The sequence below is a fragment of the Eubalaena glacialis genome, chromosome 18 (genome assembly GCF_028564815.1).
Source record: "Eubalaena glacialis isolate mEubGla1 chromosome 18, mEubGla1.1.hap2.+ XY, whole genome shotgun sequence".
NCBI classification, from domain to species: Eukaryota; Metazoa; Chordata; class Mammalia; order Artiodactyla; family Balaenidae; genus Eubalaena; species Eubalaena glacialis.
Window position 1 is genome coordinate 12,319,221 of NC_083733.1, and position 21,891 is coordinate 12,341,111.

Sequence of the window (21,891 nt, forward strand, 5' to 3'; positions counted from 1 at the left end):
TGACTACAAACTCAGGTTCCTACTTCCCCCTCAGGTTCAATAATTCACTAGAAAAACTCACAGAATTCAGGAAAGCACCATACTTACAATTACCTTTTATTGTGAAGGATACAAATAAGGACCAGATGAAAGAAGGGACACACAGGGCAAGGTCTCCAAGGGTCCCCAACCTGACACTTCTGTGTCCCCAGGATGCATCACCCTCCCAGCATGTCACTGTCTGTCACCAACCAGGAAGCTGACCTGAGCTTCAGTGCCCAGAGTGTTTATTGTGGTTTCATCAATAAGCATGATTAATAGAATTGTTGGCCACATGATGTGGTTGAACTCAGTCTCCACCTTCCAATATCCCCACCCCAGGAGGTCAGACTGATATCAGATGGCTCAAAGCCCCAACTCTCTAATCTCATGGTTGGTCTTTCTGGCATGGCCAGCCCATCCTGAAACTATCTAGGGCCCACCGTGAGTCATCTTGTTAAGCAAAAACTCAGGTGTGATCTGAGGGGTCCACCATGAATAACAAAGACATTCCTATCATTAGGGAAATTCTAAGGGCTTAGAGGCTCCCTGCCAGGAACTGGCAACAAAGATCAGCCAAATTCTTTTTTATACAACAGTGGGGAAGCGAAGGAGTAGCTATATACTTCCATATGAAGAGGCTACCACCTGTTTTCACCATCATGTATCCTACAGTCAGTATTGATGCCCTCCCGTCCTCCGTGGTCAGTTTGCTTGTTCCTTGTCTGGAAGAATGAATCAGACTGGAACAGGGTGGGTTTCCATATATTCTGTGACTTAAAAACAAATTTGGACTTAGGTAAGGAGAGACTTCATTCAAAAGGATTATTGCAATAAGAGAAAGGGCCTGTTACAATAGGAGGAGGAGGACTAACGCAATAGCAAGAGCACGGCAATCTTAAGATCTGTAAGCCTCTCGAAGAGCAGGTGCAAAGGAATTTTCTTTTATACGGAGAGAGAAGCAAAGTTAAACAGAGCCAGGAATGGGGGAGTGGGATGAGCAGGTAGTGTGATGGAACAATTGAACAGGAAGTGTTGATTCTCAGAAGGGGCTGTTAAAAGAAGGGGTTGTTACACATGCTGATGCTGGCTCCGGCTGAAAGTGGCTCAAAGTTCGGGGGTCTGGGGGAAGGAGAGAAGCATAACTAATATTTGGTCAAATTAGCAGGCATGTTGTCGAGATTTTGTCAGTGGGTACAAACAGTTCAGCTAATCATTATGAGACAAAGAATGGTGTCTGTGTCTGGCCTTGTTAGAGGTGAACCAGGGGGGCATTCATGAGTCTGTCTAAGCCATGAAGAAGGGTGGTTCTTTGCAGTCAGCCACTTCCCACAACACAGAAGTGTGGGAGGGAGATTTCTTAACCATAGCTTGTTTTGGGAACTGAGGGCTCAGGTAAAGTTTAACATTGTCATGTGTGTGGCTCCCATCCATTAACCACCAAAAAGCTATGGGAAATTGATCAAACAACTAAAATCAGTGTTTGCTACAGATAGCAACTTTAATCTTTGCTGAAGTGAGTGAAGAAACAATTTGGGTCTCCTCAGATCTTGGCAAAGAACGAAAGAGTAGAAGCAGGATAAAACCTGAATCAATGAGACATGAGGCTCATTTTCTTCAGCTATGAGATGGCAACGACGCAGCTCAAGGTCGGGGCTGGATCAAGAAGAGGGCTCAGAGGAGCCTGACTCAAGTTTGATCAAAGGAAAGAATCTTTGTCACAAGAAAATCTTTTTATCTGGGTGTATTATAGATATTATTCAGCACGTCAGCCATTCTTCAGCAGTCAGAGACACTAAGGGATTTGGGAAGGGGTGTTAGCTGGCAGTACATAGGAGAATATGATTAAGATGGAAAGTGCTTTGGGAAAATGCAGTTGAGAAATTTCTAACAGCTAGATCCTAATGGTGGAAATTATAGACACATAGAAAATTTTAAACCAAGTAGTAGATACAGTTATTCTTGTTTTATCTGATTCCACCAGGACCAGACAAAACTAGCATTCTGTTTATTCTTACCGGTTTTAATCCACGCTGTTTTCTAGTGAATTCCCTACAAAGGAGGTAAGAGTCAGCATAGGACAGCATAACAAAACCCTCCTGTTTCCTAAGTCTCTTGTAATAAATCTGTCCAGCCTATTGCTGAGGTGTCTCGCTGGCCACGGTGGTGAGCTGTCCAGTGAGAACCTGTGTGCTTGGTGGTGTGTGTGCATTAGGGTGCAGAAGCCAGTGACGTACCACGAGTACAAGGAGGCCGCATCCACTTACCAGCAGGCCTGGAGCGCACTCCGGAAGCAGGCGTTTGGATCCTGGATCAGAAACCCACCGGATTATCAACAATTTAAATGAGCAAAGCTTACTGGCAGCGGGGTGTTTTCCATTCATTCATTCTGGACTGCCTTCTTCCTACATGCTGGATAAGCCTTAGGTTTTCTTGTGGCTGATCAGGAAAAAAAGACTGCCATCTACCAGAGCAAAATATCTCTTCTGTGTGAGATGGATGGAATTCTGGACATGGAACAATCTATACTTGACTGAAGTAGCTCACTGCTAAAACAGCATCTTGCTAATGACCTTGGTATGTGTCCTGTGTTTTATTGCTTCTCTAAGAATAAGAATTTGGAATGTGATGCTTTAAAAGTACTCTGCAATAGCTCCATTTTGTGTGTTCCTACATTGATTCGGCAAGTACTTATTGGGCTGAGATGATGTTTGAATCTCTGCAAGTTTTAGAGTTTCTCCTGTCATAGTGGACACGTATTTTGTATATCCAGCCTTTTTTCCTTTGGAGAACCACCCTTTCCTGCTTTACCCATGCTTGGATGAAGCAAACTTTACTCCTTGGCTCCAGGAATGTGAGCCAGCCCTGAACAGTCCTGGAACTAGTGCCAGAGTGATCAGGTAAGATTCTCTCTCCTCTTGTATCGGGAACTGTAAACGCCACGTAATCTTGGGATTGCCTGTGGCTGCCTTTGCCTACTACATAGAGACAGCCAGCTTGAGAACGAAGGCAATGAAGGAAACAGGTGAGAGAATCAAAGCTCTCGTGACCTTGTCTGGATGCCTGAAACTAGTGCCTACTCTGGACTTCAATTATGTGAGATAAATTCCTACTGTTGTTTTGAGTAAGCCTGTTTGAGTCCGTTTTCCTATGACTTTCAATGGAAAGAGTTCTGTCTAAAAGGCCAAAAGTCCCTATAGTAATTCAGCAGCAGAGCCAGCAATCAATGCTGTTTTTACTCACAACTAATGTTTAACTTTCAACCTCTTCACACTCTAATTTATTGACTAAAAGTGGAATTTCTCCATGTTGGGATTACTCAAGGTCATTGTTGGTTCTTCAGTATTTCCTTATACCTTTAAATATTTTAAATAGCAGCTTTATTGACATATAATTCACATACCATAAAATTCGCCCATTTAAAGTGAACAGTTTGGTAGGTTTTAGTATATCCACAAAGGTGTGCAAACATCACCACGATCAATTTTAGAACATTTTTGTTCTCATCTGGGGGAGGCGGGGGGATGCTGTTTGACCCAGTATAGTATCCTTTAGCAGCCGCTCCTCATTTCCCCTCAACCCCCTTAGCTCCAGGGCAAACAGTAGTCTACTTTGTGTCTCTATGGATTTGCCTGTTTTGAACATTTCATATAATGGAATCATACAATATGTGGTCTTTTGTGACTGGCTTCTTTTACTTAACGTGATGTTTTAAGATTCATGATGTTATAACGTGAATTGGTAGCATGAGTCAGTACTTTATTCCTTTTTATGGAATAAAAATAGTATTCAGTTCTGTGGATATACCACATTTTGTTTATCTAATCATCAACTGATGGACATTTAGGTTGTTTTCACTTTTTGGCTATTGTGAATAGTGCTGCTATAATCATTCATATACAAGCTTGCATGTGAACATATGTTCTTAATTTTTTTTTATGACAGAAGTAATACGTAAGTTTTTCTTTTTCTTTTTTTTTTTTTAATTTACCATTGTTACTTTTTTTTTTTTTTGGCTGTGCCGTGCGGCTTGCGGGATCTTAGTTCCCCGACCAGGGATTGAACCCGGGCCACGGCAGTGAAATCACCAAGTCCTAACCACTGGACCACCAGGGAATTCCCCCATAAGTTTTTCATAACAAGTTATCCTTGAACTTTTTTCTATAAGGAATCCTTTTATATAGCAGGAAAGAAAGACAAAAACATCACTACCTGAAGGCCAGACCCCTACCATATGCTGCTTTAATCAGAGAGATCCTTTTGCCTGACCCCAAATCCTATGATATGAGAGCAGTTAAGATACCTCGATTGGCAGAAGCTTTTATCCACAGAAAATTATGCATCTCTCTCTCTCATGAGATTCTTTTTTTTTTTTTTTTTTAATATTTATTGATTTTGTCTGCACCAGTTCTTAGTTGCAGCATGTGGGATCTTCATTGCAGCATGCGAACTTCTTAGTTGTGGCATGTGGACTTCTTATTTGCAGCATGCAGACTTCTGGTTGCGGCATGAGGACTTCTTAGTTGCAGCATGCGAACTCTTAGTTGCGGCATGCATGTGGGATCTAGTTCCCCGACCAGGGATCAAACCCAGCCCCCATGCATGGGGAACACGGAGTCTTACCCACTGGACCACCAGGAAAGTCCCGAGATTCTATTTTAAAGGATAAAGATTTATATGAGAATGTAAGGAGATAATGTCTTTTTATTCCTAAATTTTATAGTGTTCATCACATGTGCACCCAAAAAACTAAATATTAAAAACACCCCTAAATTTACGCTTCAGAACAGAGACTGGGAAAACCCTGAAAGATAGAGACCAGAGGCAGCTTGGACTCTGCCTGTTTTCTCAAGAGCTAAAAGGGGAGCTTAGATAGCCAACTTCCTACATTTTGCTTTAATCTCTTAAAACCCAAGTTTAGGGACTTCCCTGGCAGTCCAGTGGTTGGGAATCCGTGCTTCCACTGCAGGGGGCGTGGGTTCGATCCCTGGTCAGGGAACTAGATCCCACATGCCACGCGGTGCTGCCAAAAAAAAAACCCCCAAAACCAAACCAAACCAAACAAAAACCCAAGTTTAGAGTCTCACCTATGCCTTAAAATCACATCTCTGCAATATTGGCAGGTTCTCGGACTTCATACATTTAGATCATGTGTTTTTACTGATAACTGCTTCCAATTTTTAAGTACCTTTTTAAACAGTTGTTATAGGACTTCCCTGGTAGCGCAGTGGTTAAGAATCCGCCTGCCAATGCAGGGGACTTGGGTTCTATCCCTGGTCCGGGAAGATCCCCCATGCCACGGGCAACTAAGCCTGTGCGCCACAACTACTGAGCCTGTGCTCTAGAGCCTGTGAGCCACAACTACTGAGCCCACGTGCCACAACTACTGAAGCCCCCACAATGAGAAGCCCGCTCACTGCAACTAAGAGTAGCCCCTGCTCGCTGCAACTAGAGAAAGCCTGCACGCAGCAACAAAGACCCAACACAGCCCAAAGTAAATAAATAAATTTATAAAAACTTGTTATAGAAATTTTTAAATAGACAAAAAATAGAATAGCACAGTGGGCCTCCATGTACCCATCACTCAGACTTAACATTCATCAGCTTTATGCTGTTGTTATCTAATCTATTCCCCCCTCCGCTCCAATTTTGTTTTTCTTGGAATATTTTAAAGTGAATTCTAACCATCATATTCTACCCAACAAAATTAACAATCATTCCTTAATATCTATTATGCAGGCTGTGTTTTATTTCCCCTGTTGTCTCAAAAATGTCTTCTGACTATTGTTTTGTTCAAAAGGATCCAAACAATGTCCACATAATGCATTGGATTGACGTGTCTTTTTCTCACTAAATCTGTAGCAGTTCACTCTCCTTTTTATGTGCTTAACAAATGGGTTATTTGTCCTGTAGACTGTCCCCCATCCAGGATTTGGCTGCTTATTTCCTCCAGTGTTGATAGCAGGTTCCTCTCTCCCTCATATTTCCTATAAATTTGTGGTTACATGGAGAGGCTTGATTACATTCAGGTTCAGTTCTTTTCAGATGGTTCTGCAAAACATAGGGTTGTCCCGCTTTCAGTGATTAATCAGTGGGTTTAGTGGTATCAGCCTGATCTATCCCATCACCCTTTTACAGAATGGTTTTAGCAACTGTGTCACGAGGTCCCCAAGACCACCGTTAGGTTGATTCACTAGACAGACTCACAGAACTCAGAAAAACTGTTATAGTTACCATTTATTACAGTGAAAGTCAGCAAAGGGAAAGGCACATGGGCGAAGTCCAGGAGACAGTCTGCACAAGCTTCTAGTTGTCCTCTCTCTGCTAACCTTGTGTCTCTGATGCTTTGACATCGTTGCCTTGCTGACCCTGGAGAGACTGCCCCTCCCAGGGATAGCCAGTTTCTAGGGATAGTTAAAGACTCATCTGTGAGTACACCTTTTGTATGCAAACCAACCAATCCAGAGCCCATAGCCCAACCACCTCCTTTCTGGGGCTCTCACATTCGGGCCACTATCCACCTGCCCTAATCACTCCAGGGCCAGGTACCAGAAAACCAGGGGCAGTCACTGTGCCTCAGAGTCTACTGAAATTAGTCAAACCAGCCAATCCCAAGCCTGTTTACCCTGCCCGTCCCGTCCCTTTCCCTCCACAATAATGGCTCTTGCCCACATTTCCTCCTTCCTCCCTGTGCCTCCTGACCCACCCTGGTGCTTCCACATGTGGCTCCTCCTGCTGTATCATGCCCCCTCCTCCTGTATTTTAGAACATTCTCCCAGGGCAGTCAATATTTAGTTTTTTGGGTGCACGTGTGACGAACACAGCACTTAATTCTCGGGGCAACAATGTGTGACTGTATGTGCAAAATGTTGCCAATCAGGGAAGCTCACTTGAGCCTTGGGTGCTGACACCCTATGATGCACAGGACAACCCCCCACAACAAAGAATTATCCAGGCCAAAATGTCAGTAGTGCTGAGATTGAAAAACCAGATCTAGGGATTGTGAAGTGGTTTTTTTTTTTTTGGCCGCGCCTCGCGGCTGGCAGGATCTCAGTTCCCCAACCAGGGATTGAACCTGGGCCACAGCAGTGAAAGCCCCGAATCCTAACCACTAGACCACCAGGGAACTCCCAGATTGTGAATATTTTAAAGTCACTTGAAATAGTTCCTCTGTAGTTAGTGCTTCAAATCTATACAGTTAATTTTGTCTCCTTTCGCTTTCAGTTTTTAGGGGGACTTTTTAAAAAATTATGTAAAATATTTAAAACAAGTTTTTTTTTTAAGGTACATTCAGAGAGGTCTTACATCCTTGTCCCCTCACCTCTGTTTCTTCCTGCCCCCAGCAGTAACCACTTTTATTAGTTGTTGGTGGACATTGCATATTCTTTCTTTTGAAATACTCTGTGAATAGCCTACATAGAATATTTTGTATTTTTGCCAATGTATATTTTGGATAGATTCTTAGAGGTGGGATTCACTGTGTCAAAGGGTAAATGAACATATAATTTTTCTTTATTGAAATATGTCTTCAAAATTCTGTTTCTAAATACAATGAAGTGCAAAAAAAAATAGCAAAATGTAGGACAGCATTATAACATTCCATTTCTACAAAAAAGAAGGATGAAAGGTATATATCTAGGTTTTGCTAAGCTAGCTCTGAATAGATGCACAGGAAACCACTAACACAGGGCCTATGCGGTGGGAAAGGGAATGGCTGGGGCCTGGGAGTGGGAGGGAGACTTTTCTTATTTTTAAAATTTTGAACCATGTTAATATAGTACCTATTTTTTAAAGTAAATTTTAGAAGATGAAAAAAAATAGAAAAAGTTTAAAATATCAATAGTTTTAAACTGTAGAAACACCGCAACATACTCAGAAGTGACATTGCATAGGGAAGAGGGATTCAACATGCTTTAGGCAGCTAATTCCGCAGAATTCTCTTTACTAACAAAATGTCTTCTGAAATTTGGCTCTTTCAGAGAAGTTTACATTTTCAGCATTGCTTCCTCTTTATTCTGTGTTCACAAGTGGGTTCCAATGTTATGACTATGTGTGCATAATTTTTATTCTCTTAGAATTTTTAAAAGTTGTCTTGATTGAAATAATTTTGTGTATATATTCCATTTAGTCATTTCTGCCTCAAAACATGGGGTTAAATGCCTTTTTTTATGGTGTTTTTTGGTGCCAAGCGTTAGCTCACTGTCTGGGGAGACAAGCTGATGTGGAGAAAATGATCCAGGCTGGCCGTCAGCGCTCCGCTTAAAAGAGAAGCAGGCCCCGTCTGATTTGGTCGTGTCTGTGGCTGGTGGAAAGCTGCCTTCACCTGGACCTTGCCAACACTTTTTGGCCTTAAGACAGTGTTCTGAGCAAGCCTTAGCCAAAGTTTTCCAGTTTCTAAAACCCAGATCCATTGCTGACTAAATAGCTTAGGACAATGTTAGGTTTTTAACTGCCTCTGCCCTCCTGTAATGATGTCTGGGGAAGTCAGAGGAGCTGCGAAGAGGAATCCCACTGCAGCAGAAGGTTATCGAAACTAGGAAACAGCTTCCAAGTAGAAAGATAATGCATATGTGCTCACTTTCAAGGGCTCAGGCAATTCTTTCCATAGGAACAGAGGCAGCTACTCTGAAGGAGTGGTGGGACACAGAAAGAGCCAAGAAGGCAGATATTTTGGAGATAGCACCTTTATTTTCCAGAAGGTAGAGTTCTTTTTATACCACATAGTGAGGAATCATAGTTGGCCTTTACTTCTTATAAACGTGGATGCCTTTAACCCTAAATATGTCTGTGCTGGGGCTAAGGCTGACTTTCTGGAAGAATGTCCAGATGGATCCAAAACAAATCTTAAGTAGTACTTGCGGTCCAGAAGGGAGAGGAAAATTCTGCAAAGAGACATTTCAGGGCTTCAGGCAAATTCACATGCATTCAATTTTTATTTCTTAAAACTGGGGCCCCGAAACTTAATCAAAAGGGATGGAAATCAGAGCAGGGGTTGTTGCTGGGTGCGGGAAGATGGGAAAAGGGAGTTGAGTGGAAAAAGGCCCAAGGGAACTTCCTAGGATGATGGAAACATTCCATGTTTCGACTGGAGTTTTGATCACGTGGGTGTAAACATTTGTCAAAATTTATTAAGCTCTACACTTAAGATCTGTGCATTTTATTGTATGGAATTATATCTCAGTATAAAAATGTTAAAAAAAAAAACAAAAAAATCCCAGTCCTTATTAATGACTTGGCATAGTAGAATAAACTTTGGTCTGGATATTCAGGTAATTATGTTCTAGTACCAACTCTGCCACTACTTCCTATGTGGATGTGGTGAAAGCATTTAATCTCTTCATTCTGTCACCTAACCTAGAAAATGAGGCCTCAGGATTAGGATGCTCAATTTTTTTCAACTTTGTATTAGGATTTCTCATAAAAATTCTTAACTGGGTAGATAATACAAAGAGAAATTTTCTCCAGGAAACTAAGCCCATTGATGCTGTGAGATATGTATGCCCTCAGTCATGTTGGTAACAAGGGAGGGATGGAAATAATTTTTGTCTTAGTAACCTGGGCTCTGGATTTTGGTGTGAATTTTTTGTCCCTCATCCCAGTGAGCTAGCAGGATGAGGAACCAGCTTTTAGAACTAAGCATGTTCAGCAATGCTCTTCAGTTTCCAGATTCAGGAACTGTCTTGATGGGAAAAAGGCAAAGGCAGAAAGTCGCTCCAGGTGGGGACCCAGGCTGCCAAATGTTGGTTGCAAGCACATGTTCCCTGAACTTGGGCTTGGCTTCAGACGGAGAAGAACTCACAATGGAAACAGTGATGGCTGTTTGCTCAGGCAGCCAAGAGAATGAAAAGCACATTGAAACCCAGCAGTGTCTCCACGGGGAGAGGCACGGTGGGCCCCTGGGTGGTGAAACCAACCTGACAACAGAGCAGGATCAGAGAGCCTATTCCCAGCATCTTTCTTCAGTTCAACAACAGACCTTTATGTATGTGCAACTTCTCAGGAAATCTCTGAGAAATTAAACTTTGGGCCGTGCCACAACTACTGAAGCCCGCGCGCCTAGAGCCCGTGCTCCACAACAAAATAAGCCACTGCAATGAGAAGCCCTCGCACCACAACGAAGAGTAGCCCCCGCTCACCACAACTAGGGAAAGCCCGCGCGCAGCAACGAAGAACCAATGCAGCCAAAAGTAAATAAATAAATTAATTTTAAAAAAAAGAAAAGAAATTAAACTGTGGGCAACCCAAGCTTTGCCCAGCAATAGAGGCACTCTCAATCTAGTTTGCCCCAGTTTTAATTGAATTAGGTTCCATTAATTGAGAGAAAGCAAAGAGCTCTTCTCAATGTATGTTCCCTGTCCCTCCCCCCAAAGATTTCATCAACTTCCTTTTTTATTGCTACTACTAGTGGACTATTTTGACCTCCAGTGAGTACCTTTTCAGTTGGTATTTTCATGCTGTACTTTTCCTCATTTCCCCAGTGGTATGTGAATGCCCTCCTATCCCAGCACATCAGTAACTGCTGGGCTGAGAAAACAGCTGGCAGCGGGAGAAACCAGGCTTCGGGGTGAGGGAGCAGGAGTACAGTCTCAACAGGTCCGGACGACAGGGTTCACTCACCTGTGCCGACGCAGGCAGATCGTGCAGCCCAGCTCTTTGCCTCTCCCGTGAAAGATGAGGACCAATGTGGGTTAGTATTTTGCTTACATATACTTTGGAAGAATTCTGTTCTAAAATAAAGGATGGCACATAAACTATGGTGCAAAGGTTGTAAGCCCAAATATATCCAGGAATAGGAAACCTTTAAAAAGTAGGTGGCAAGAGGGACTTCCCTGGTGGTCCAGTGGGTAAGACTCCACGCTGCCAATGCAGGGGGCCCGGGTTCGATCCCTAGTGGGGAACTAGATCTGGCATGCATGCCGCAACTAAGAAGCCCACATGCCTCAACTAAGACCCAGTGCAGCCTAAATAAATGAATAAATAAATAAATATTTTTTTTAATAAAGTAGGTGGAGTGAACTGGCAAGTTCCTTGTCCAAAGAGGAGCCATTATCTTGTTCTGGCTGATTGTAGCCAGATCTTCAGAATTTTTTGAGGAGAAGCAAGAAAGTTGTGTTTTTACGTACATGTCTAGGGCCCACGTACAGACACAGGCCTTCAGCTTGTAACCTCTGGTCTAGCAGAACGAGGATGGACTTTGGCCATAGACTTGAGTTTGAATTGTGACTCCAGGATGGACTGAGTGTGTGGTCTTGGGTGGGTAAGTGCATTTTCAGAGCGTCAGTATCCTCACCTTTGACATGAGGGCAACACCACCCTGGCAGTGGGGTTGTGGCGATGAGATGAGATACTGTTCAGCACAGGCGTGAGGAGGGCTGCCTACCGCGTGTGCAGTGCCTGCCTTGGTCTGTCACTGCCGCTCATAAGGTACTCTGCAGTTTACTGATCCTGATTTCCAGAACTTTTGCTAACAAACGTTAAGAGATCGTCCTTAGGAGAAGCGTGTTGGGCAGATGTTTGTGGAGCCCCTTGCTGCGCACCAGGCGTTTGCTTGCATGCACCACCCCATCCCACATCTGGAAGCAGCAGCCTGTCTCCAGCAGCTAAGGAGGTGAGGAAGCAGAGCTGTTGATCACAGAGAAATATGTAGATCCTCCTACCTAACTCCGTGGCTTCGCCTTCCTGATGTCAACCACCAGGATTGTTTTTTTCTCCCTGAGGAAACAAAGATGAAAAGGGGAATTTAAAATCCGCAATTGAGTAAGACGTGGGCGGAGGGCACGGGAGGTGGTAGTCATCGCGTTTCGCAGCCGGAAGGGGAACTGCGCGCTTGAGTTGACCAGGGACTGAGCGTCTCAGATCTGCTTGGTAAACCTGGTGCACCACCATGCTGGCCGCAAGACTTGTGTGTCTCCGGACACTACCTTCCAGGGTTTTCCACCCAGCTTTCACCAAGGCCTCCCCTGTTGTGAAGAATTCCATCACGAAAAATCAGTGGCTCTTAACACCCAGCAGGGAATATGCCACCAGGACAAGAATTGGAATTCGGCATGGGAAAACTAGCCAAGAACTCAAGGAGGCAGCTTTGGAACCATCATTGGAAAAAATATTTAAAACTGATCAGATGGGAAGATGGTTTATTGCTGGAGGGGCTGCTGTTGGTCTTAGAGCTTTGTGCTACTATGGCTTGGGAATGTCTAATGAGATTGGAGCTATTGAAAAAGCTGTAATTTGACCTCAGTATGTGAAGGATAGAATTCATACCACCTATATGTACTTAGCAGGAAGTTTCGGCGTTAACAGCTTTGCCTGCCCTGGCAGTGAGCAGAACTCCTGCCCTCATGAACTTCATGATGAGAGGCTCTTGGGTGACAATTGGTGCAACCTTTGCAGCCATGATTGGAGCTGGAATGCTGGTCCAGTCGATATCATATGACCAGAGCCCAGGCCCAAAGCATCTTGCTTGGTTACTACATTCTGGTGTGATGGGTGCAGTGGTGCCTCCTCTGACGATATTAGGGGGGCCTCTTCTCATCACAGCTGCATGGTACACAGCTGGTATTGTGGGAGGCCTCTCCACTGTGGCCATATGTGCACCCAGTGAGAAGTTTTTGAACATCGGAGCACCCCTGGGCGTGGGCCTGGGTGTCGTCTTTGTGTCCTCACTAGGATCTGTGTTTCTTCCACCTACCACTGTGGCTGGTGCCACTCTGTACTCAGCGGCAATTTATGGTGGATTAGTTCTTTTCAGCATGTTTCTTCTGTATGATACACAGAAGGTAATCAAGCGTGCAGAAGTAGTACCAGTGTATGGAGTTCAAAAATATGATCCCATCAGTTCGATGCTGGCTGGGAATCTACATGGATATATTAAACGTATTTATGCGAGTTGCCAGTATTCTAGCAACTGGAGGCAACGGAAAGAAATGAAGTGACTCAGCTTCTGACTTCCTTAATACATCAGATATCTGGCTTGTTTAATAGGGGCAGATATTCTTTAAATAGTTTGTGCAAGCAGCTTTCGTTGAAGTTTAGAAGATAAGAACTTGTCAACATGTTTCAGGTGTTCCAGTAATGGGATGCTTCAGGTCTGCTTTTTCTTCTGGAGAATAAATTCAGTAGTTCTCTTCCAAATAGCACACACATTTTCAATTCTCATGTTTGAGTAATTCTAAAATGTTCAAATGAATATGAAAACCAAGTTTTGTGTTGCAGGAATTTACGTATTTTATCTATTTTAAAATTTATTTGGTTAAGTGAAATTTAGCAAACTTGTGTACCTGCATTTTTCATTCTGGATTGCAGAATATTAACAAGTAACGTTGTGATGTAGGGGTTTGGTAAAGGGACCAGAGAGAAGTAAAGCGACACCTGCAGTCTTTCTCTGAATACTTAGAACTTAGCACTCGTGTAATTGTGGTGAGCCAGTGAGGGGGTCTGGATGTTTGGAAACAAGTCATGGCTGTACATCTGCTGAACTTATCAGAAGCACTGAGCAGAAAACAAAGACAAAGGTGATTCTCCAGGCTCTCCTTACGATATGGATGTGATCATGTTTGGCTTCTCATTGTTTGACACTGTTAGGAGAGTCCACAATGCTAATCCTGTGGAGAATTCCTGTTATATATATTATGTGTGTGTGTAAGTCTTACTTTTGAATCGTCTAGAACAAAACATCCTTAAAACACTCAGGAAAAAATATTTGAAGCATGAAAATTGTTGCATTTTTAAGTATACAAACAATATGTGCATAGTTGCTGAATATTTTTGCAAATTTATTGAAATGTTTAAAGGAATACATGCTTGCCTTTCTTATCTCTTCAGGCTTTAAAGCTTTTATCAGAAAAGCCTATTCGTGGTTTACACTTGAGATTATGAAAGCAGTTTTCCCCCTCAGATTTAGTTTCCTGCATTCCCTCTCAGAGGAATCACTAAAAAAAGGAAGGCAAAGCGAGGCTTCTTTCATGAACTATATCAGTCAAAAATGTAATGGAGAAAATGCTTCACTAGAGTTTCCCCTAGCAGAATTTTCCTTCTCTCCTCCATAGACCATTATTTAACTCTCTTGTGCCATTTATAAGTTTTTTGATACAGAAGAGTTATTTTTGGAAGTTCTTATGAATGAAATAAGTGTATGATGATTGAGATAGTTGGTGTTTTGACAAATATTTACTACAGTAATCCATAAATAACTATTCTACCCACCTCAAGTTACATAGGATGCCTATTTCTGAAATAATAAAGGTTCTAGCCAGAAAAAAATTTTTTAAATAAAAAAATAAAATCCCCAATTGTGCTTTTTAAAGCGTTCTACCATTCAGCCTAATGAAGAGTGAGGCTTTTGAGAATAAGAACATTTACATTGCCTCCTTCTAAATTCTCCTTGAAGGAGATGCTTGGGCCCCCTTTGGAATTGGTGCCCTGGTGCACATACCTGCCCTACGCCCTCTGTGTGGCTACAGTACATATTTCACGTATTTCAGCCACTGCTGCAACATTAAGATGCATTAGCACTTGTTAGGTAGGCTCTCAGTTCCAGGTGGACCTGTCATATATCTTCTGAAACCATCAGTATATCAGGCTTTGTGCTGTGCACCTGAAATACAAGGAGGGGGGTTAGTCCTCTTGTTACTCCTTGACTGATAGGGAAGGTGGGCAAGTGACTTTGCAGGGAACACAAGGATGACCATGATAGAGGTCTGATTCCCAACTTGGGAGAGGAAGGGGCACAGGAAGATCTCACAGGCCCAGGTATACTTGCTCAGAGGTGAAGGGGAAGCAAACAGAGAAACTGGTGGCGCATATAGGGACAGCTTTGAGAGAAGGGTATTTGAGGTAGAGAATCAACGTATGCAAAGGCCAGAGATGACAGCACTGCGTGGCTGGGCTGGCGGAGTGTGGGAGGGGTTGGAGAGGCACTCGGGGCAAGTCGGTGAGGACTTTTAAGTCCTGCAAAGGAGGATGGTTTTATCCCGATGACTTGGCACTTCAAGGATTTTTGAGAAAAGGGTATTGGGATGGAAGTTGCATTTTAGCGATATTGCTCTCCTCTGTAACAAGGAGGATGGATTAGTCAGGGACAGAGATGGTGGCAGGGAGACCACAGTTGGGGGATTACTGTAATAGTAAGAAGAGAAATGATGAGGCCCAGACAATAAGTTTTAGGAGCCATTGGGAGGGGACTGACTTGAGAAATATGCAGAGGCTGGTGAGGCTGACTGGCTGATTGCGGTAGGGGATGAGGATGAGGGAGCATTGAGGATGGCTCTCAGGTTCCTATGGGGGTGAGAGGAGGGAAGGGGGTGCTGTATATGAGGAAAGGGGATCCAGGAAGAGGAGCTGCTCTGGGGTGGGGAGGGGGTCAGTGTCAGGAGTTGCAGGCAGGGGACGATGAGCTCAGACAGTTGGGCTTTCTGTGATACCGCGGGCCAAGGACCTAGAGGGGGCATTTGGAAGGACTGGCTTGGGGCTCAGGAGACGGACTGAGGATCAAGATTTTGGAGTCATCATTTACAGGAGGTCTTTAAAGACACGGGTTAGGATAAAACCATCCAAGGAGAATGTGTAGAGAATGAGAAGAAAAGGGGACCCTGGACTGAACCCTGGGGAACATGGAGAGTTCAGGAGTAGGTGGAGAAGCACAGGAAGGAGAGTGACCGAGAGGCCAGAGGAAAATCAGGAGAAAGGCAATTAGGAGCTTCAAAGAGGGAGTAATCTGGAGTGTAGAATATATTAAAAGAAAGAGAGACAAGGAAGGTAAGAACTAAGAGCCTCGTGTTTCCCCTCCAGCCCCTCAACTCGGGGGACAAGGTTATTTTTGGTAACCTCAGCAAACGCAGGGTCAGGGAAGTAGAAGAAGCTGGCCTCTCCTGGGCTGAGGAGTGAAGGGGAGTGAGAAATGGAGGCACCCGTGAGCTGTTCTTTGAGAAGGACCCAATCCCTGTTCTCACTGATGTAACTTAAAAAGTTATTTAATAGTTCAAACATAACAATAAAAAGAAATAACATCAGTAAATATTTTGCTGTATTTGCTTCAGGTTTTTATTTTCTGGAGAAATAAACCATGACTAGCTGTATTTGAAACCCCACATTGACCCCTCCCTGATACTGTTCCCCTTCTTCCATTAGGTAACCACCATCCTGAATTGCATGGTTATACTTTTATTACATAACTTTATATCTGTGAGCAATACTTAGAATTGTTTTCCGTGTTTTTAAACTTTATAGAAATGATATGCTGAATATACTTCCGCATCTTGCTTTTTTCATTCATCAGCACCATTTTGGAGATTTATTTATGTTAACATATATAGTTCTAGTGCATTCATTTTAACTGCTATATAGTATTCCTTTGTATGACTATACCACATATTATCCTTCCGTTCTCCTGTTGCCGGACATTTAGTCGGTTTCCAATTCTTGGCTCATATAGACAAGGCTGCAGTGATCATTCTTGTACATGTCTCTTGTACATGGGTGGGGATATTTCTAGGATATATACCTAGATGTGGAATTTGCTAGGTCATGGGTTATCTGCATCTTCAACTTTACTGAATATTGTCAGATTGCTTTCCAGTGTGATGGCACCAATTTACACCCACAACAGTAGTTTATGAGGATTCCAGATGTTTCATATCCTCCCTAACATTTTATATGTTGAAACTTTAGCCAATTTGATCAGTGTGAAAAGATAAACCAGAGTTTACTTTCCTTTGCATTTCATAAGGCCACCAACTGTATAGGGCAAGTCTGCATCTTTCAGTGTAGAGGTTGTACACTGCACAACTCTAGGGGGCACCGTTCATATTGTAGTCTTTGTGAAAGGCACTCGATAGAGTCAGTGCATGTACAGCATATACAGTGGACTGGAGTGAAGTTAAGGATTCTTTGTCTTTGCCCATTGTTCTCTTGCGTTGTTTGTCTTATTGGAAGAGTTCTTTATTTATTTTGGATATTAATTCTTTTTTGGTTTATATCTGTTACATTTTCATCCAATCTGCAGCTTCTATTAATTTTGTTTAAATAAAGTGCTTCATTCTTTAAAGTTATAAAGTTTTTTCAAATTCCATAATATATGTGGTCACCTTTTATTAAAGAGAGGTGAAGCTGATATTCCCATTTAATAAGACAAATCTTTTGTGATATCAAAACAACTTTTCAGCATGCCCTCAGTAAAAATATTACTGAGGAATAATATTGAGGAAATAAAAACCATAATTTTTAAAATTTTAATGTACTTAAATTTAACCTTTTTCTTTATTGTTTGTATTTTTGTAGCTTATCTTAAGAACTCCCTCCCAACTCTTTTTATTTTGAATTTTTATTTTATATTGTAGTTGATAAACAATGTTGTGTTAGTTTCAGGTGTACAGCAAAGTGATTCAGTTATATATATATATACATGTATCTATTCTTTTTCAAATTCTTTTCCCATTTAGGTTATTATAGAATATTGAGCAGAGTTCCCTGTGCTATACAGTAGGTCCTTGTTGGTTATCTATTTTAAATATAGTAGTGTGTACATGTCAGTCCCAAACTCCCAATTTATCCCTCCCCCCTTACCTTTCCCCTTTGGCAACCATAAGTTTGTCTTCCATTTTTTTTTTTTTTAGATTCAGCATGTAAGTGGTATCATGTGATATTTGTCTTTGTCTGGCTTACTTCACTTAGTATAATAATCTCCAGGTCCATCCATGTTGCTGCAAATGGCATTATTTCGTTCTTTTTAAAGTTTTGCTTTTCCAGCTTTAGATGTTTAATTCACCTTGAATTTATTTTATAATCCTATTATATAATATAGGAATCTATTTTCATGTATATATAACCAATATTAAATAATGGATTAACTAGTTCATCATTCCCCTTTGATTTTTCACGCCAGATACTTCAAAGTGCTGCCTTTTTTTTTTTTTTTTTTTTTTGGCCACGCAGCTTGCGGGATCTTAGTTCCCGGACCAGGGATCAAACCCGTGCCCCCTGCAGTGGAAGTGCAGAGTCCTAACCACTAGACTGCCAGGGAATTCCCAAAATACAGCTATGTTTTAAACATGGATCTGTTTCTGGGTTTCTGTTGTGTTCCCTGGTTTATGTGTCTGTCTCTTTGCCATATGGCACAGTCTTAATTAATTACTGCTAACACAGATCTCCCTGGCCTGTTTTTCTTAACACTTCTTGGTTATTCTTGGCTTTTGCTCTCCTACATGGATTTTACCATCAATTGTCAGATTCCACACATAACACACACATACCTGATTGGGATTTTTATTGAAATTGCATTAAACTCACAGATTAACCTGGAGGCAATATGCATCTTTACCATATTGGATGTTCTCATCCTGGAATATGGTATATTAGTGTATCTTATATTAAGTTTATTCCTATGCACTTATACATTTTGCTCCTATTGAAAATGAAGTTTTTTCCTATAATATTCCCTAACTGGTTACAAATGGTGTGTAGAAACATCATCAGTATTTGTAACTGATCTTGTATCCAGCAACTATGGAGAACTTTCTTATTCTAATTTGTATAGATTCTCTTAGATTTTTCTATGTAGATTATCACTGTCTGTATATTATGGTTTAGTCTTCCTTTCTGATTCTTATGCCTCTCATTTACATTTCCTCTCATTATATTCGTTTTATGCCAGGACAAAGTTGAGTAAAAGCACTGATAGCAGACTTTAACAGCTTCATTGAGATATAATTCACATACCATAAAGTTCACCCTTCAGATTTCCTTTTTTAGTTCCTGTTTTTAATAGGAATGCCTCTGAAATTTTACCATATAAGTAACTAATTGCTGCAGTCCCATTTGTTAACTGGTTCATCATTTCCCTGATGATTTGTCATGCCACCTCTGACATGTTTTATACACAGATCTATTTCTGGGTTCTGTTCCATTAAAGTATTTGTCTATCCCATTGTCAGTATCACACTGCCTTACTTACCATAGCTTTATATACTAATGTACATATTTGCTATAGAGTTTTTATGAATACCCTTTATCAAATTAAAGAAATCTTAATTTGCTAAGAAGTTTAAAAATAAAAAACTATAAATAGGTTTTGAGTTGTTTCAGGTGCTCTTCCTTCATCTGTGACATGATCATATAGTTTTTGCCATGTGATCAGGCCACCCAGGATGGCTTGTTCTCTTGCTCTCTGTACATCCCCTGCTTGACCAGTCCGTGCTTCACCTACACCCTACTCACGTGGCTGACCTTCCCTCTTAATCATAGAGCCTAATAAGTAAATGCCTATGTACTTGCCCCCAGCTAGTGATTCTTCTAATCTTTATATCAGAACGGCTCCACCCTGCTAGTTTTATCAAAGGGGCTATGAGGGACATGCCCCTCTGCTGGTTTCCCTGGTAATGGATGAGCCAACCTGACATCAGTTCCCCCATAACAGGTAACCTTCCCCCCCACCGCCCCAGCTCCCTGGACTTCTGCCATGTCCTGCCTGCTGTCTGCCATCCACAGTGGAGTGTCACTCCAGGACCCTTTTGCTCCGGACATGTAAGATCCCCTATCCATTAAACCACTGATGTCTCTGTCACTGACTCTGGGCTCTTTCTTCAGTTTGAGGCTGGGCAAGTACAGGTCTTGAAGGCCTGCGGGGTACAGCCCAACATTCTCCTTTGTTAAATTTGGTGTTTTATTAATAGACATAATGATGAACTATATAACCCATTCTTGGGCTAAGCGCTACCCGGTCATGATTGTTTTGGTATACTACTGAATTTTATTTACTAATATTTAGGATTTTTCTATGTTGATGAGATCAATGTATAATTTTTCTCATAAAGTTTTGGCCATTGAGATTTTGTCTCAAAATTAATTTTTGATTATTCCCTTTTCCTAATCTCTGAAATTTTAAGAAAGGATTAAAGGTTCCTTACATAGTTTGATAAAATTCATCTGTAAAATCTTACTAGTGTCTGTTACAGACTAGAGTCGGGGGAGACTACATGCAACTTTTTTTTTTTGGCCACACTGCGTGGCTTGTGGGATCTTAGTTCCCCGACCAAGGATTGAGCCCAGGCGCTCGGCAGTGAAAGCGCGGAGTCCTAACCACTGGACTGCCAAGGAATTCCCTTTTTTTTTTTTTTTTAAACCTTCACTCATCTGTTGCATTTTAAAAGCAATATTAACAAATCCATTTTTATTGACTCATATTACAAATAAGGCTGCTTTAAGTTTTTATAGGTAACAGTTATTCTCTCCTCTGTTCCAATAATACTTTCTACATACCACTTACAACAGTGCTTTGTAATGTTTATGTGTTGGTTACCACCAGACTGTAAGCTCCTGGAGTAGGGGGTAATGCTTTATTCATATTTGCCCCAGTGTGTAGCACAGTGTGAGACACACTGTAAATAGAAGAAGAAAAAAAAAATCACAAAATGACACTGCCAGCTATGTCTTTTCTCTTAAATCTCAAGTTTGGAGTCTCAGTTCTGCCACTCCGTAGCAGTGTGGCTGGCTGCAAGAATGACACTATCTCGTAAGGGCTTTTTGAAGATTAATTGCAACAATGTATGTAAATTATGTGGTATATCTAGTGAGTGCTCAATAAATGCTAACTATAAACTACTTTTAAAAGAAAAACAGTTGGCTTTCTGATCCCATCTGGAAAGCTGACATTAGTAGAGTACTTGGAGGGATTGCTTACATAATTTGGTAAAGATGAAGTTAAATCTCTTTGTTCCTTCCCCAGTAGAAAATTGGATAGTCATTTTAACTACATGTTCTTAGATCCCTGGATGATACCTGGTTTCTTTATTCTGATGGTCTGTGTAATGGCTCTAGCCTCCAGCCACAGTCTGTCTGGGGAAGACTTAGGGAAGTAAATAAGCATTTCCTTTTAGATGCATCTGTGTAGTGGCAAGCCTACACATCTAATTTGTGAGAAATCATAAAATGTATGGCCTGGAAAAATCTGAATCTTCATTTGTAGAAAGTGGTTGAAAAGCAGCACCATGAATGCAGGTACATATACAGGCTATACGTGTATGGTTATCATTCCAACACAGTATGTAATAGTAAAAGACTGCAAACCACCCAAATGCCGTTAATAGGGCACTAGTTAGGAATGTTGCTGAAAACTCAGCCTCTGTGCACCAGTGCTGCATTCAATCTCGGAGACAAGAGTTTTGGGTGACGCAGAAAAGCTTTATTGCTTTGCCAAGCAAAGGGGGACACAGTGGGCTCGCGCCTCGAAAACTGTGTATCCCAACCCCAGGGGGATTTGGTGAGGAGTTTTATAGCAATGGGCAGAGTTGCCGATAAGATTAGGGTGTGTGCAGGGCCTGCATCCCTTTAATCTGGCCTCAAGGTGGTCTCCTCCTACTGAGCTTCTCTGTTTCCCTTAATCTGGCCTCAGGTGGTCTCTCTCTTTTTTTTTAAATATTTATTTATTTGGCTGCTCTGGGTCTTAGTTGCGGCACGCGGGATCTTTAGTTGAGGCATGGGGGAATCTAGTTCCCTGACCAGGGATCGAACCCAGGTCCCCTCTTAGCCACTGGACCACCAGGGCAGTCCCAGGCCTCAGGTGGTCTCTTGATAAGCTTCTCTGGTTCCTTTAATCTGGCCTCAGGTGGTCTTCTCTGGAATGAAGAATGCTAACATCTTCCATTTGTTGGGAGTTTTAGTTCTGTAAAGAGCTCAAAGATGTTATGTATACCCCTTGACCTGGAACCAGGACCCTGCCCCAAGGCTACACTATTGTTTCTTGGCTGCTCCTACCACCTTGTCTCTGCATCCCCTCCCTTCCCTGATTGATTAGCAACTGTTTGAATCTGCCCTTTGGAACTCAGGGAAGGTCATGGAGGCTGGAGTCTATTCCCTACAAGAAACGGGGGACACGGAAAGGCT

The 21,891-nt window shown here is 42.0% G+C and overlaps 1 protein-coding gene, 1 long non-coding RNA gene and 1 pseudogene across 5 annotated transcripts in view; 2 read left to right on the forward strand and 1 right to left on the reverse strand.

The window, feature by feature from the left end:
- Positions 1-19,534, forward strand: part of ADAT1 (adenosine deaminase tRNA specific 1) — a 36,890-nt gene extending 17,356 nt beyond the window's left edge. For 3 of the 4 annotated variants that reach the window (XM_061172400.1, XM_061172401.1, XM_061172403.1), the window contains one exon: positions 2,234-2,600. In XM_061172400.1, coding sequence (XP_061028383.1) covers positions 2,234-2,366 — 133 coding nt within the window. In that variant the 3' untranslated portion in view covers positions 2,367-2,600. Of the gene's footprint in view, positions 1-2,233; positions 2,601-19,426 lie in introns of those variants that run through there. The other variant, XM_061172402.1, reaches the window with a different exon arrangement.
- On the reverse strand, positions 8,702-11,733 carry LOC133078516 (uncharacterized). Its single transcript, XR_009697893.1, has 3 exons — positions 11,676-11,733; positions 10,636-10,745; positions 8,702-8,900 (listed from the first exon to the last, which is right to left on the reverse strand). It is a non-coding gene; the product is annotated as an uncharacterized LOC133078516 (long non-coding RNA).
- LOC133078307 (growth hormone-inducible transmembrane protein-like) lies at positions 11,832-12,945 on the forward strand (annotated as a pseudogene).
- Positions 19,535-21,891: the final 2,357 nt, after the last annotated feature.